The 16,921-nt window shown below is 52.6% G+C and overlaps 1 protein-coding gene and 1 pseudogene across 2 annotated transcripts in view; one reads left to right on the top strand and one right to left on the bottom strand.

Annotated features, from left to right (window-relative positions):
* Positions 1-340: 340 nt before the first annotated feature.
* On the top strand, positions 341-2,689 carry LOC101571367 (annotated as a pseudogene).
* A 5,187-nt stretch (positions 2,690-7,876) lies between these two features.
* The window catches only part of Znf217 (zinc finger protein 217), a 39,106-nt gene continuing 30,061 nt past the window's right edge, over positions 7,877-16,921 (bottom strand). For both annotated transcript variants that reach the window (XM_023720812.1, XM_004636024.2), the window contains exons 3-6: positions 15,507-15,623; positions 12,579-14,108; positions 10,818-10,945; positions 7,877-8,216 (exon numbers count right to left, since the gene is read on the bottom strand). In XM_023720812.1, the coding sequence (XP_023576580.1) occupies positions 10,836-10,945; positions 12,579-14,108; positions 15,507-15,623 (1,757 nt within the window). In that variant the 3' untranslated portion in view covers positions 7,877-8,216; positions 10,818-10,835. The remainder of the gene's footprint in view (positions 8,217-10,817; positions 10,946-12,578; positions 14,109-15,506; positions 15,624-16,921) is intronic.

The raw sequence follows: 16,921 nt of genomic DNA, 5'->3' as shown, positions 1-16,921 counted from the left end.
GGAAAAGAAAATACAGAAAAATTTTTGTATCAGGAATCGAACTCAGGACCTTACTCTTGCCAGGCACTGCCGCTGAGCTATGCTCTCCCCCACCCTTGAAATAAAATAAAATGAAAGAGCCGGGCTGTAACCCAGTGGAAAGGCTGAGTTCAATCCGCACTACCTGAAATAAATCATTTTCCGTTTTTTTTTTTTTTCGGGGGGTGAGGGGTACAGGAGGTTGAATCCGGTGTCCAGGCATGCTGGGCACTAAATGCTCTACCACTGAACAGCCAGCTCCCGACCCCTTTTTATTTGAACAAGATCCCTCAAAGTGTTCCGGAGTGGCCTCCAACTCGCGATGTTCCTGCCTCGGCCTCCTGAGTATCTGCAATGCACAGCCGTGGGTCACCGTGCCCGGCTGCAGGGATCGCTAGCCCACCAGGCTGGTGAGACGCTTCTCCTTCCCTCCCTCCCTCCCTCCTCCCGCCTTCCTTCTTTCCAGGGCCTAGCGCAGAGGTCAGCAACGGAAACCCGCGGCGCCGGGACTCTGCAACGCTACGGAGCGGCGTCCTGGTCGCCATGGCTACGGAGCCCTCACGTGCCGCGCCGCCCGGGGCCTGGTGCGCTGGTGACGGGCGCCCCCGTGTGGCCACAACGGGGACGCGCGCCTCCGCCCCAGCGGCCTCCGAATAAAAATCCTGGGTGAATTTCTAAATTCAGTCCCAGCACCCGGGAGGCTGAGGCAGGAGGATCGCGGGAGTTGGAGGCCAGCTTTGGCACAAGGGTAAAATAAAATGAGATGATCTGTAACAGGAACGCGCCCGATGTCGTCTGATCTCGGAAGCTAAGCAGAGTCGTGCCTGGTTACTACTTGGATAGGCAATGAGCTCATCTCTAGATGGGAAGAATGAGATGAAACATAAAATTTAATTTAAATAAAATAGGGTTCCGTTCTGGCCCGACCAGAACTAAACACCAACACAGCGCCAGGGTCCCTGTGCCCGGCATCACCAGTCACCAGGGAACGAACAAGGGACTCGGAGTTTGGAGCTGGAAGATTCCAGAAAACCCGGGAGCCATCTCGCGTTTCCGGCCCGCGCTCCGAAAACGCCCCGCACAGCAAGGGGGCGGCACAGCTTGGCGTCCGCCCTCGCCGGCGCCACCTGGCGGCGACTCCGCCGGTCGCCGGAAGCTGCAGCCTGCGGGGCCCGCGAGCCGGCAGCGGCCCCAAGTGACCCGGGACCCGCCTCTCCCACGCCATCCACCCGGCCGCGGCTGCAGCCAGCTTCGCAAAGGTGCCCACCTCGGACCAAAACAAAAACCGCAGCGGGGTAATCCCTGCTCAAAGCGCAAGACCTAGCTAGGCAGCTTGGCGCACGCCTGTAAACCCAGCAGTCAGGGAGGCTGAGGCAGGAGGACCGCAAATTTAAATCCAGCCCAGGCCACTGAATGACTTAAACCTTGTCTCAAAATTAATAAGGGCCGGGAATGCAGCTAAGTGCAAAACCCTGGGGCCTGGGTTCATTCTTCAGTGTCCCCAGAAAGTGGGGGATGGAAGGACAGCTGAGAAAATAGCTTAGTGGTGGGAGACCTGCCCGGCATGCAAAAATAGCTGACCCGAATTCCTGTGTGAGCCTGAGAAAGAGCTGGGGGGCATCACCCCCACACACACCCAGCGCCGCAGCGCGTGGCCTTCAGGGCCCTGGCTGAGGCGTCTCCATCCGTCCGTCCTCTGCAGAAGTGTGCTTTCCCCTCAAAAAATCAGTGAAGTGATTTTCCCCCCAATCCCCCGACTGCTGGCACACGACGTGCTTTGTTTATAATGAATGAGCACAACACACCTACGCATGCCCTGCCATCTCGGAAGGAAGGATAAATCAAAAGCTCATTTTACAGAAGGCAAGCCACAGACCTCCAGGGTGAGCAGGGGCTCTGAACATTCGAAATAAAATTGACTGATTCATTTATTTATGTATTTGTCACTGAGTTATCTCCCTGGCCCCTAAAATTACATTTAAGAGAGGAAAAACTTAGGAGGCTGAGGCAGGAGGATGGATCACGTGAGTTCAAGGACAGCCTAAACTATATAATGAGAGCCTGTATTAAAAAAACAAATCAGGGGGGTTGTGGGGCACGATGGCGGCCGTGCGGGCTCCGTCCTAACGGCCTCGGTGCTGAGAGCGCTCGTTCCCTGGCGGAGGGGCAGGGTCCTCCAGGCGTCAGCGGGGCGGCAGGCGCGTCGGGGAGCGACGTCCTCCAGTCCCGAGGCTGGCGAGGGGCAGATCCGCCTCGCGGACAGCTGCGTCCTGAGGCTTCTGGAAATCAGCGAAGGGCCAGAGTTCCTCTGGCTGCAGGTGGAGGGAGGTGGATGCTCCGGGTTCCAGTACAAATTTTCCCTGGATACCGTTATCCACCCGGACGACAGGGTATTTGAACAGGGTGGGGCGAGAGTGGTGGTTGATAGCCTGACAGCCTGGCCTTCGTGCAAGGCGCCCAGGTGTGGACTTCAGCCGAGAGCTGATCCGAAGCTCGTTCCAGGTGTTGAACATCCTCAAGCGCAGCAAGGCTGCTCCTGTGGGTCATCCTTCTCTATCAAACTCTGACAAGATGACAGGGCACCCTGAGATTGTCAGCAGCTGCACTAAGCTGAGAAACTCAGGGTTAGTAGAATTCTAGAAGTTTCTAATCATATCTTCCTCTCAATGTTATTTTCCTTAAGAGTGTGTGAAGCTTTCACACTTGGCCAAAATCACCTTGCTCCACCTGCCCTCCATATGATGCGAAGGCCAAGCTTCCAAATGTTGTTACCTCGGGTTTAATTACTGGTTGAAACCCAATACAGTCAGGCGTGGTGGCACACACTTGTAATCCTAACACTTGGGAGGCTGAGGCAGGAAGATTGTTGCTAGTTCAAGGCCAGCCTGGGCTACACGGTGAGTGTAGGACCAGCCTGAACTACATAGCAAAACAGCATCTGGAAAACAAAAAGACCTAATATTATGTACAGAGCCTCAAAGCCTCCAGATTTGGAGTGACTTCTTCGGCCTTCAGAATTGCTTGTACATATTTGTATAATGATGTATAAAAAACTCATTTAAAAAAGGTTCTGTTTTTTAAGTCTCAATCACAGATTAGGTAGGTTGAGCATGGTTCGAAGGCCCGAACAGATGAAAAAGACAAATGAAATGTAGTCTTACATTTTACACATCTTGAATGTGTTACTGACTTTCCTGTTTTCTAACCGCTTGGTAGGCAGATACCATACTTAGTGTACTTGTCAGTCTGTAGGACTCATGAAACCAGGAGCCCATCCACCAGAAGTCTTGGACCAAACCCCTGCTGATACCTGAATTACTTGAAAAATAGCTTCTCTGTGCCCAGGATATGTTGCTTCACCCATCTTGTGGAAAGTGCTTTGGTCTTACCCAGAGCAGGAAGTAGTTGCTTCACTATTGTAGATAATAGGTAATGATCTCTTGGGTTACCAGATGAAATGTGGGATGCCAAGTTATATTTGAATTTCAGAAAAGCAGTCACCTTTTCAGTATGTTTTTTAAAAAATCTAATATATGTCTCATCAAAATAAATAAATAAATAAACAAATCAATAAAAAAAAGTGGCCAGGAACATAGATCAGCAGTACAGCACTTGCCTGGCAAACACAAGGTTCTGAGTTCGATTCCTACCCAGTACCGAAAAAAGTTTTCTGGCTGGGAGTGGTGGCGCACACCTGTAACCCAGCACTCAGGAAGCCCAGGAGGAAATCTTTTTGAGTTTGAGGCCCACCTGGGCGCATAGTAATATAGACCCTGTCTCAACCCCCCACCCCCGGAAAAAAAAAAAAAAAAGTGCTGCCTAAAGATGAATAGCAAATCTATCAAGGAGTGACACTGCCTGCAGGCTCCCGAGAGCAGCAGGGCTGCTGGGTCTGCATTCTCCGGCCCGACAGCCTGCACTCCCTCCCACCAGCTGCCCAGGGATGGTGGACACTTGGGAGCCACAGCTTGGAACCCACAGCCCCACTGGAATCGGGGCTGCTGGACAGCACTTCGGTGGTCCTTTAGCCACGGAGGGTGACACTCTACCTTCTCATCTATAGAACCCGGCCCAAAATACGTACTTATCAGGGGAAAGAAGTGTTGCTTTTTTTTTTTTTTTTTTTTTTTTTTGGTCTTTTTGAAACAGGGTATTATGCAGTTCAGGCTGGCCTTGAGCTCACTGTGTAGCCCAGGCTGGTCTTGAACTTGCAGCAGTCCTCTGGCTTCAGCCTCCTGAGTGCTGGGATTACTGGCGTGCACCGCCACACGCAGCTAATTTTAAAGTAAATTCCCGGAGACACCTTGAGATGCACACACGGTCCCGTCGGCTTCTACAACAGAGATGCCCAAAGCTGTGGCCACTCGCTCCCACTGTGGGCTGCTGGGTGGGTACATGGACTGGCCCGCAGAGTAGGAGAAAGCGGGTAACCCAGGCGAACACTGGGACTCCATTTTCCAGATAATCAAATATAAAATCAAAGTGAAACCTCAGAAATGTGAACTGGAATAGTTCGCTGAGATTCTGCTTTTCCCTTAGAAAAGTTCTTTAGGACATCAAACAGCCCAAGAGCTTAAAGAACCAGGCAAAGGGGGCAGCCCCACCGCTAGGTTAAAGTTCCCAGGAAGAACCCAGGGGGGTAACTGCGGGGGCAGGGGCAGCCCGGGGCAAGGCGGGGGCACACCTCCGTCCACACAGCTGGGGTGGGAAGGTGCGGGCAGCGCTGAGGCCCTGGACGCGAGGGCCGCAGTCGGAGCCCGGATCTCTGCGCTGCAGGGTGCTGGGCGCCGGCTCGGCCTTCCCAACGCTGCAAAACCAGAGGCGGGAAAATCAGCAAGGACCCTGTCCATTGTCAGTTCAGACGTGAAAGGGCATCGCAGGCATCGCAGGCATCGTAGGCATCGCAGGACGTCCAGACACAGGAAGGCCGGCGCGTGATAGGCTTTTGCTGCAGCCTCAGTTGTAATTCTCACGTGTTTTTGGCCTGTTAAAATGTTAATCTCTGTACAAGTAACTTGACAGACATTGAAATATAAAAACCGAAGGGGGGAATTGGAATTATATAGATTTCCCCGTGGTTAGCCCAATCGTTACATACCGTGAACACACAATAAAAAAATAAAGAAATTTTTAAATGGTGTACAGAGCAAAAAATGACAGCTTGCCCAAGACTAAGGCGCCTGGGCCCTTGCTGCAGTGAGGCGGCTCCCGCAGGGGAACTGGGTCAGCTGCACCGAGCAGCGCCGCATCCACCCCGCACGTCAACTCGCAGGCGTGTGCCCACGCGGAAACTGGAGAAGAGCAAGCGCCCGCGCAGAAGGCGCCAACACACACCCCGGGCTCAATGACAAGTGGCCCGTCTCCTCTAGTGAAAAAACGTCGTAACATGCAATGCGCTCACAGTGGGGGTACAGAGGCTCGAAAGCCATCCGCAATTGCATGGAGTCTATCTGGCTCGGCAAAGTCACGACACCGGCACGCTCACAGTCTTTTTGAAATTAGGTCTCACTATGTACCCAGGCTGGCCTCAAACTCCTGGCCATCTCCTTTGGACAAAAACTTTTTTTAATTGAGCAAATAGGGTCCACAGGGTTGTACTACCTAGATTGGACTCGTAGTGATTCTCCTGTTTTCAGCCTCCCAAGCGCTGGGATTACAGGCACTCAGCACCACGCCCAGTCTAAATCGCTCCCAGTGCAGGGGGGGGGGGGGGGGCAGAAGGACCGAACCCCAGCCGCTGCATTCTGCCTAAGCAGGCGCTTTAGTGCACTGAGCCCAAGAAATCTCTGACCTGCACACCCAGGAAGCACGCAGCCTGGCAGGGGCTGCGGATGGAGCAGACGGGTGCCCCGGGAGCCCAACACCCGAGGGCTACTGGTGCAGATACTCCCTGGAGCCTTACTATAGGGAGGAAACAACCCTGTGATATTTGCTCTGAAATACTTGAGGGGCCGGGAGATGGCTCAGTAGAATAAGTGCTTGCCTGGCAAACACAAGGGCCTGAGTTCAATCCCCGGTTCCACTAAATAAAATACATAAATAAATAAAATGCTTTGAGAGTCAGGGAACAGCGACGAGAACATGGGAGAAATCATTACCATAATCTATGATTGTGTGCGCTCCAAGCCGCATTTTTAAATTTAAATAAAATCAGGAACCAGAAACACAATAAAAACAAACGAAGATTGCAAAACACCAAATCTATATTTACATCCACATATAATAACATAACTTTAAGCTGAAATATATCATAAATAAGTAATGTCTACTGTTTGACAAGTAACAATTAAAATAAATCAAACTGGAATGAAATAAATACATAAACAAAAATTCAACGAATTGTACCTCTATTACATGTACTGTTGTCTCAAAGGAAAAAACATACAAAAGCAGTAGTATTCCAATAGTTAATACTGATGGACAAAAAACATTTTGAAGTACAAAGGGCTGTTAAAAAAAAAAAATCGCTATTTTTATGCATTTAGAAACATAGTTGGAAAGGATAAAAAAGCCCAAAACATTTCAGCATAACACAAATTGATTTGTTTCCACATAGATTTGGTGATTTTTTTTAAATACAGGTATAAATTTCAGCCAGCTATATCACATCCCACTTGTTCTTAAAGATTTACATTTATATCACAGCAAGCTTTCTGTACCACTCACTGGATTAGGCAAAGACTGAATCAATCATTTTGCAAATGTGTTAATCTTCAAAAATAGGCTATAAAAAGTGCAAAACTATGAAAACAAAGATCTAGGTTATATACATATGGCTCAGCTTGCGGACAGGACGCCAGAGTCCGTGCGCCCCCGGCCGCCCCGAGCGCAGGAGTGAGGCCCTCGCTCTTGCCTGGGGCACCTCCACTGCGTGGGGACGCACCGGCCGAGTGGCCGGGAGCCTTCCGCCTTGGCGAGGAGCAGGGCGGGGAGGAGGAGCAGTGCAAATTCACTTTTGGGACAGTTTCTTCATAAAATATTCTGTGGCTGCTACACACACAAGCTGCCGATAGACTCGGCTGTGGACAACACGCTAAAGGAGCACAGTCTGAGACACCGCGTGGCTCCCGTCCACGGCCCCAAGCGCGGCCCAGGGAGACCCGCCACCCCGGGAGGGAGGCGCCAGCCAGAGCCCTCCTCCTCCTGCAGCTGCGGCCGCTCTCCTCGTTGGCACATCCGCCGCGCCAAGGACGCCCACACTTCGCCACACACACACACACACACAGCACGCAGACCTTTCCCACACTCGGCCACACACACACACACACACACACACACACACACACACGGCACGCAGACCTTTCTCTCTCTCTCTCTCTCACACACACACACACACACACCCCTGCTCCCCAGGGCTCATGATTCGCCGGCGTGATTCAGCGACGTCTGTAGACTACCCGGCGACTACCCGCCCGAGGAAGCCGCCTCTTCCAACAGCCAGGACTGTGAGACCAGCCCAGAGGTGCGGTGTGGCGTGGCCCGGTGCGGCCCGGAGTCCGGGGTCCGAGACTCGGGACTGGGGACCCAGGCGGGGCCTGCAGCGAGGCAGGGCAGGTCTGGGGACCCGCGGAGGGCGCTAACGAGATGGCACAGCTTCAGACGGTGGGCGCGCTCCAGGCTTCGTGAAGACCACGGGCAGTGGAGGACTCCATGTAGGACAGAACGTTGAGAATTTTTTAAAACATACATTTTTAAATGAATGAGCACAAACAGCAGAAACTGCTGTAAGGGCTGAGCTCCATTAGGGAAAAGAACACACAGTATTTGAACAAGCAGGTTTCCAACTTAGATATGTACAGACTTTCACCTGAGGAGCAACGTTATAGACTCTCCCGCCCGCCCGCCCGCCCGCCCCCAGTGACTTCTCTTCAGCAGCGCTCAAGTAGGCAAAACTCCACCTTATTTGGTCAATTCTAAAAAAAAATATCATTCGGGGACAAAAGCGAACTTTCCAGTCCCCGTTCACATACAGCCCAACTGGTACAACTAGTTTTTATTGCTATTTGGTACAAAAGTGAACAGAACAACTTTACAAACTGTAGTGTTCCTCGCATGTTCCTCACAAGTTCCTCGCATGTTCCTCACATGTTCTACATACAGTAAATCACAGCTTTTTTCAGTAGCTTTCACCATTACTTTCTCAAAGGATGCACTAACATTTAATTTCATGGAGTGTGTGCACTTCTGTCCGGCAGAACCTAAGGAAAGAAAAGGTATAAAAAGTGATTAAGGGGCTGGCGAGATGGCTCAGTGGTCTAAAGCACCTACTTGGAACAAGCTTGGCAAAGCACAGGGACCGCGGTTCGATCCCCCAGCACCACATGCCAGCCAGCCCGCCCCCTGGTGGGCTGAGCTGGCCACACACACACACACACACAATAAATAAATAAACTTAAAAAAAAATATATTAAAAAAAAAAGTGATTAAGGTCAAGAATGTGATTTAGGAAACTTTTTTTAGAACAGATGACTAAGTGGAACTCACTCACAGGACCTAGAAAGTCAGTGCATTCCGCTTAAGCTCGAGCGTGACAACTTAGGTATCACGACCCTGAGATAGAGCCAGCAACCCAGCACCAGAACTCGGTACCCGGGGCTGGTGAGATGGCTCAGTGGTCTAAAGCACCTATTTAAAACAAGCTTAGCTAAAGCACAGGGACTGCGGTTCAATCCCCCAGCACCACATGCCAGCCAGCCCCCGCCCCCTGGTGGGCTGAGCTGAGCTGGCCACACACACACACACACACACACACACAAATAAAAAAAATTAAAAAAAAAAAAAAAAAAGGAACTCGGTACCCATGCCACCAAGTCTGGGAAAGGCAGCTACAAGCCACCTCCAAGAAGCGTTAAGGATGACAGTCACCCTGCAACTGGGCTTGCCTGCGGAACCTCCCTGCACCGGTTTGGTGGTGAATCTACTTCTAACACCAACAGGGTGGCCAAGCCTGAGTGAGTTCTCCGTGTTGTTCCAGGCAACATTCGAGGTGTTAAGGTAGAAAGGAAGGAGAGCGGACAGTGAGTGCCAGAACTGGTGGCGCACGCCTGGAATCCCAGCACTCGAGAGGCTGAGGCAGGAGGCCCGCTGAATCTGAGACCAGCCTTGGCTACAAGGGCAGCCTGAACTGCACAGTGAGACCTTGTCTCAAAAAGAAAGGGAGACGGCAGGCACAAGAAAGGGATGGACGGACGGACGGATGGACGGATGGACAGAGGGAGAGAGGGAGGAAGGCAGGCAGGTGGACAGAAAGGCAGCCCTGCACCCACGCTCGCCTCCAGTTTCTGACAATGCTTTGTGAACAGGTCCCAGGTGCCAGAGAGCAGCCGTTAGGAACGCAGGCAAGGCCTGGCGCCCAGGTGGACACTGCTGGGACCACACCCCACGTGTGCACCGCAAGAGTTACCTATCACTGATAATGAGTGGCTTGGGGATTGTGTGCAGAGCTGGCGATCAAACCCAGGCCTTCACAGGTGCCAGCAGGCACTCGCCCATGGAGCTCTACCTGCAGGGTCTACGCTGGTCTTCCTCATTGTTTTTTCCTTTTTTGTTTTTTTGAGACAGGGTCTCTCTGTAGTCCAGGCCAGCCTTGAACTCACGGTGATCCTCCTAAGAGCTAGATTACAAGAGGGTACCACCACACTCGACTGGGGTCTGGCTATGCAGCTCAGGTTGGCAACATGCAGGCCTCCTGCCTCAGACTGTGTGCTGAGATTCCAGGCACGGGCACGGCGCCTGGGGTTGGGGCTGGGGCTGGCTGTTGCTAGGTCTCAATAGCCCCAGCTGGCCTGGAACTGGAACCCGTCCTGCTCTGGCCTCCCCAGCGCTGGGGCCACAGGCATGCGCAGCACACCCAGCATGCTTCTGCTTCCTGCAGAGTGGGTTCGAAGCCTCACCACTGTGTCGACGCCACTCACTCGCCCTCAATACACTCAAGTTATGAGAGAAAGCAGGTCTGTGGCCGCCAGGGGAACAGCGCTGCTGCACCCTCGCGTGTCCTGGGCACACCTGCCGGCTGCAGGCACATTTCCATCTCTTAATCCGTGTAGCAGGCACTTGCAAGACTCCAGAGGATGGGGAGCAGCTGTGCCAGGCCCTGGCTCTAGATGAACAGGTCCGCGACTCGGGCACCTCGTGGGGCTCATCAGACACGGGAGCCACAAGCCCAGAAGTGAAGCAGCCCGCCACCAGCGCCCGCCTCCTCCCACAGCCCCCCAGCAAGGTCACAGCTCCACTGCTCTCGGCCAAGTGCCCAGCTGGTCTCGGGGTCCTGGCCTGGGACATCTGCGCAGCAGCTTGCAAGTCGCCCTGCCTGTTAGCCCCAGGCCCTGTGCTACGCCACAGCTCCTTGATTTTGCTGCTGGAGCAAGGAAATGGCCACAGGTGGTGAGTAAGCGAACAAGCGCTCGTGTGCCGGAAAGCCTCACAGGGACAGTGGATGTTGGCTTCACTTTACAGCCATGCGCTAAGCATGTGCTCAGCAAGGTCAGTGGCCATGACCTTCATTTTACTACTGTCACTGCTGATATCCACAGAACTTAAGAATTATGCAGACTGATCTTACAAAAACTTTTTTAAAAAGCTTAAAATTGGGGCTGGTGAGATGGCTCAGTGGTCTAAAGCACCTATTTAAAACAAGCTTAGCAAATAGCAAAGCACAGGGACCGCGGTTCAATCCCCCAGCACCACATGCCAGCCAGCCCCGCCCCCTCCCCGCCCCCTGATGGGCTGAGCTGGCCACAAACACACACACGCACAAGCACATGCACACACAAAAAAAATAAAATAAAATGCATCCTCACCTTCCTTCCAACAGGAAATCAAGTCTTTTTGTCATTTGATCGATAATGTGCAGTCCCAACTAAATTCTCATAGCTTCTTTTTTGTCGCATGTTATTAGACAAGTGTGGGTAGGACACAGGCCTCTTTCCTGATTAAAAAGAAAGTAAACAAGGGACTGAGTCAGGCTCGGCCACCGTGCGAGCTGCGTGTGGCACCAAAACCTCCACACCACCGACACGCTCCACACTGCAACACACGCACACACCGTGTGCGCAGGGGCTGCTGGGATTCATTTCACTGGAACATCTGTTAGCACAGGATTGTAGGACACTGAAGTTAGCTAGCTTCCAGGCTGACGTTAAGAACTTAAAGGGCACTGGGGAGATGGCTCAATAGAGTAAGTACTTGCCTGGCAAGTGCAAGGGCTTGAGTTCAATCCCCGGTTCCGCAAAAAAAAAAAAAAAAAGCGTATCTCTTTGGGGCTGGTGAGATGGCTCAGTGGTCTAAAGCACCTACTTAGAACAAGCTTAGCAAAGCACAGGGACCGCGGTTCAATCCCCCAGCACCACATGCCAGCCGGCACCGCCCCCTGGTGGGCTGAGCTGGCCACACACACACACACACACACACACAAATAATTAAAAAAAAAAAAAAAAGAACTTAAAAAGACAAAGGGGAACTGCAGCATAAAGCATTCTAAACCTATATGCATCACAAACCCCATGAAGCGATGCAATAAGAAAGATCAATGTTTCATTTAAACGGAGGATGCCAACACAGCGCCCTCTCCCAGTGAAGTTTTGGGTGGACCCACTTAGGGGTAGGGGTGGGGATACAGCTCTGTGCTAAGGTCCCAAGTTCGATTCCCAGCAACAACAAAATTTGTAGGAGTGGAGGGCATGCTGGACACTTCTAACCGAAAAGCAGGGCTGAGGGGACAGTCCAGCAGCAGAAGAGCCCATCTGGCAAGCGCAAGGGCCTGCACTCCATCCCAGTACCAAAAAAAAGAGAAATAAAATATAAACAAGTCAAATTTTAAAAATTGAAAAGCAGTAGAAATTACTATGTCATCACAATTTTTGTAAAATCCACTGGTGTGTATGAAAGCCGTTGTTTTTTCGTTTTTTCAATTTGCTACGCTCACCAATCAGCATCAGGTTATCCCTGACCAAATCACCACCACACGAAACCCTTAATTTGAAACTACCAGGAGCTGAGAGGTCTGCCCAGGACAGCGCCTCGTCGGGGCGGGCAGGCCGGCCAGCGGGCTTGCACTTGATAAAGTGAGGTGTGGATGGCCAGGTCTGCTGGGCAGGGCCACCCTGGACGGCCTCAGCCATGTCTTTCCGGATGCGCAGTTGGGACCCTGACTCTGCCACCAAACACATTTCCACCGGGGAAATTTCACGGCCACCCACCAGGTCAGCACTTACGGAGGTGGGAAAACATGGTCACCTTTCAAATTCACCCAGTAACGAGGCCTAGCTGGGGGGCTGGGCTTCCTCCCACGCCCCCAGGGAGCCAAGCTCCAGGTAGTGGGCCAGGGCAGCCCAGCACAGCCAGGAGGCGAGTGTGTAGGGCAGGAGAGACAGCCGCAGTGCAACAGCAAGCGTGGCCAGAGGGGCCAGTGTCTCCCACGGCTGCCCCCTCGATCCCAGGAAAAGATCAAATGCACTAAGTACTGAGAATACAAACATTCGGAGGTAAGTAAGGCAGAGCTTTGGGACCTACGACCACAAGCCACCACCCTGGTGGGAAGGGCCTCTGCCCTGGGACCGTACCTTCCAGCGCTGGGCCAGCAGTGGCAGGGTGTGCAGCAGGCACGCAGGTGTACAGCGCCCCTGAACTGTAGGGCCTTGGCACAGCCAGCAGGTTGGGCATGTCGGCCTCCCCGGAGCCCAGGAAGCGGGGCTTGGGGGTCAAGCTTGCCGTCGGGCACGGGCAATCCTGCGGCAGCAGCGTGGTGATGCCCCTGACGGAGTGGTACTTGGGCAGATCATAGCCCCTTCTGCAGTTGGGCGCCGGCTGCTCCACATCAAGGGTGAGCACACTGGACTTGAGTCTTTTAGGGAGGGGTTCCCCAAACTCAGGTGCAGCGCTGCTGGTGTGCCGATGGCAGAAATAGTCTCTTCCGGGGGCAGCCCAGGGGCCACTGCTCTTTGGGGCACAGTCCCCAGAGGCACTGCTGGTGCTGCCGCTGGCAGGGGGCTGGGAGGGGGCCGCAGCGAGGGGCTTCAGCTTCGTCTCAGCTCTCTTCGTCTTGTCTGGGGCGGGAGAAATGCTGCTTTTCAAAAACATCTCTGACTGCTGCGGTCTCGGGGCCCCAAGGCTCTGATGGGACCTGTGTGACTTCAGATTGCTTGGGGCTAAAGTGCTGGTGTCTGTCCCTTGAGCCAGGGGTGCCCTGCCCGGAGCCGAGGGTGCTGGGCGCCCCTTCTCAGGGGGCAAAGCCTTGGGCTGGACTGAGGGCGCGGGCCTAGCCCGGGGCTTGTGCGGCCCGGGCAGCGGGGCCACATCGCGGCCCTCCAGCGCGGGTGGGCAGCCGGTGCGCCGCATCCTCAGCAGCGACTTGCCGCTGCGGCAGTGCCTGTGCACGTCAGGGTTGTACTTATGCTCCAGCCGCTGGTGCATCATCAGGACTTCGGGGTAGAAGGTCCTGAAGGTACAGAACGGGCAGGCGGTGCTGGGGATGAGGGCTTTGCCCAGCGCGAGGGCCGTGTAGCCCTGGAGGGCCCCGACGGACAGGTTGAGCGGTTTCTCCTGGCAGTCTGCACCGGGCCGGCACCTGGAGTCAGCTGCGGGCTCGGCTCGCTTCTCTCTGGGGCCCGAGTCACCCTGGCGAGCAGCACTGCCATCGGCGGGCAGAGCAGTGTCTGCCCCTGGCTTGCAGGCGAGCGGCGGGGCCTGCGGCTCAGGCAACATCTTCCTCCGGGCCAGCTCTGCAGCCGCGGGCCCAGGGTTCCTGCTGCCCCGCTCTGGGGCGGCCGCTGCACTCCTCGGGCAGTCCCGAGTGTCTGCGGGTACAGCACCGCCCAGGGCGCTCTGGAAGACACACGGCACCTCCTTCGGCATCTTGGCGGGTGGACTGCCTTTAACATCTTTGGCACCATCGAAATTTCGCTTCAAATTTTTGGTCTGCGTGCTATCAACAGTGAAGAGCACATCTTCGCTCTCCTGGCTTTTGCTGTCGCCCTTGACGTCCGCAGCAACGTCCACCTGCTTGTCCTTGTGATGTCTCTCCAAGTGATACCTCAGAGACGTCTTTTGGGCCGCGGCATAGTCACAGAATTCACATTTGTAAGGCTTTTCACCTAGAACAAGAAATGCCAGAATCATGCAGGCTTATGAGAACTCGAGGAAGAGCTGGCAGAGGACGCTTTGCTCGCCTCCTCTAGCTACTGCTCTTCAGAGCCCTCCTCCCACAAGCTCCCTACTTTACATCCTTACTAACATTTACAATATGGGGGCTGGGGAGATGGCTCAGTAAAATAAACGCTTGCCTAGCAAGCACAACGGCCTGAGTTCAATCCCCGGTTCGGCAAAAAAAAAAAAAAAAAATTTACAATTTAAAAGTGTGACTAAAGGGTGGCCCACACCTACAACTCCAGCACTTGGGTGCTCATGGCTCATGGGTCTTGAACAGGCGCAAGGCCAGCCTTATATGAGGAACACCATGGCTCAAAAAAACGAAAACAAAAGAAAATACATGGGCCCGGGCAATAGCTCTGCAGCATAAGCATCTGCCTGCCAAGAGCAAGGTCCTGAGTTCAATCCCTGGTACCACATGCCGTGCCAGCTCAGCTCCAGAACCCCAGGTGCACCAGGCCAGCCCGGGAAATGGGCATGGTGGCGCACACCTGTAATCCCAGCACAAAGGAAGCTGAGACAGGAGGATCACTATGACTCCCAACTGCATAGGGAGACCCCATACTAAATGAATAAAAAAAAAGATTAAAAATATAAAAATTTTACAAGTGAATACATATCTTTACTACAAGAAAATAAAAGTAGTATTTTTAAATGTATTTTTCTAGCTCAGAAAATAGGGCCACAAAAAGTTAAATAACTTTCTCCAACTTGCACAGCTGATGAGCTGAAACTCAAACCCACATAACTCCCCAAACCACTGTCTCTACAGCTGCTTCTACAATTTAAAGGGCACTAAGTCTGTTCTTATGTTAAAGACATGGCATTTAAAAATACTACGGGTTTCAACTGTAAGAGTGAGGATTCAGTAGTCACAAATGAAACAAACCAAGTTCAAAAGGGAACAACTAGGGCCAGCCAAATAGCTCAGCAGATTAAAGTGCCTGCAAGCAAGCAGGTACAGGGGCCAGGGGTTCAATCCCTAGGCCTGCGGTGCTGGCCCCGCCCCTGGGGTGGGCTGAGCCAGCAACTGAGCCTGGGGGTGGTGGTGCCTCTCTTGGGAGGCTGTAAACAGGAGAATCACTAGTGTCCAATCTAATAGGGAGACCCTGATCCCCCTGTAGACACTTCCCTTAAAAAAATACAAAAAAGTAAAAAAGCTTATTAAAAAGTTTTACAAAAAGGAACTGCTCAAGCACAGAAGCCGCAGCTGCAAGCCCCACGTGCACGCATCTTTACTCCAGCTACCCCAAGGCTCAAGCAGAATAAATGAACCCAGCAGAGAAAGAAAAAACATAATGCTTTTAACCAACGCATGCTTTTAAAAACGAAGACCTTTTTACCTGTATGCGTTCTGAGATGAATATTGAGGTAATAATTTGAACGGAAAAACTTCCCACAATAACTACACTCTCTTGAGGATGCAAGATGCTTTATTTTTCCTCCATCATCACTTTTATCTAAAGCAGAAACAGAAACATTTCGGTAAGACAGCTGAAGCATACAAATCAGGCACGCTGACTAGTCCAAGTTTCAGGCCAGCACGGACACATTTCTCATAGTAGTGCTGGAATAAGCAGCGAAGGAGCTGCCTGGCATTCTGCAGTCCCCCCACTGCGGTCCTGCTTTCCGGGTGGAGCAGAGGGAGGTGCTCCCACTCTCAGAACCCGTAACTCAGGAGACAGAGCCAATGTAAATAAATCAATGCTCCCCACCGCCAAAGGCAAAGCAATCTTGGATCTTGAGATTAAAGTTACCACTAGAGGGAAGCAGGCACAACCTATTCTCCCACAGTGAACAAACTTTAGCACTGGCAAACACAAGTTTGTCAAAACTTAGCCAAGCTTTAGAAAGCTGATCTTATTGTCCAGAGGCACTCACGTGCGCCAGATACAGCCAACAAGTTAAACTGCCTGCAAATGACAGGGTGGTAAACTCTGCAGGCCAGGGGCCAGCGAGATAGCTCAGCAGTCTAAAGTACCTGCTTAGGTAAGCTTAGGCAGGGGCGGAGGACCGCGCGGTTTGATCCCCAGTACCACATGCTACACCAGCCCTGCCCTCAGGATGGGCTGAGTCGGCCAAAAAAAAAAAACCCTGCACTCCAGGCTCTGCGGGGCATCCAGGTCCATGGAGATCAGAGGACCAGCAGAACTGGCTGCCCGGCCCCCACTCAGGTACCCTCCCCCACTTCTGAATGTTAATACTTTAACTGCAGCTCTCATTAGAGCTAGAGCTGGAGGCATCGCGGGTGCACGGGAGCGGCTCCCTACTGTGGCACAGGGGGAGGATGTCAGCATCCGTGAACAGCCCCTTTGCCCGGAGACCGCCCCTCCCAAAGAGCCTTTCTCCTGCCTGGCATGCTGGCTTTTCTTTTCTTTACCGCATGTAAGCTCACTAATTCTGAAAAGCAGCGTCCAGGGAGGCCGTAGTGCCTGTCCACGTGTGAGGATACAGGACTGTACACTCTGTGACACTAGGCCTCCTCTAGGGAACCAGTATCCACCTACAAGACCAAGACAACCCTTGACCTTAAAAGGTACCAGGAAGACTTTAAAAATTAATCATTGACTTCACTTTTTGATCTTCTTAAAAGTAAACCCAAAGCAAGCCAAAGTGATAGTACAAAAAGATAAATCTGGGCTAGAGGCTGCATTAAAAATTTAAGTTTAGGAAAATCAACTAATTAAATACTGGACACCTGATTCGCTCTTACTTCACGCCACTAGCTGTGTGTAGGGCTAGATTGGCCCTGGTTCAA

This window comes from Octodon degus, unplaced genomic scaffold (assembly GCF_000260255.1).
Source record: "Octodon degus isolate 3935 unplaced genomic scaffold, OctDeg1.0 scaffold00077, whole genome shotgun sequence".
Classification (NCBI taxonomy): Eukaryota; Metazoa; Chordata; class Mammalia; order Rodentia; family Octodontidae; genus Octodon; species Octodon degus.
Note: the sequence above shows the minus strand (reverse complement) of the source record. Positions and strands in the feature narration are given on the sequence as shown.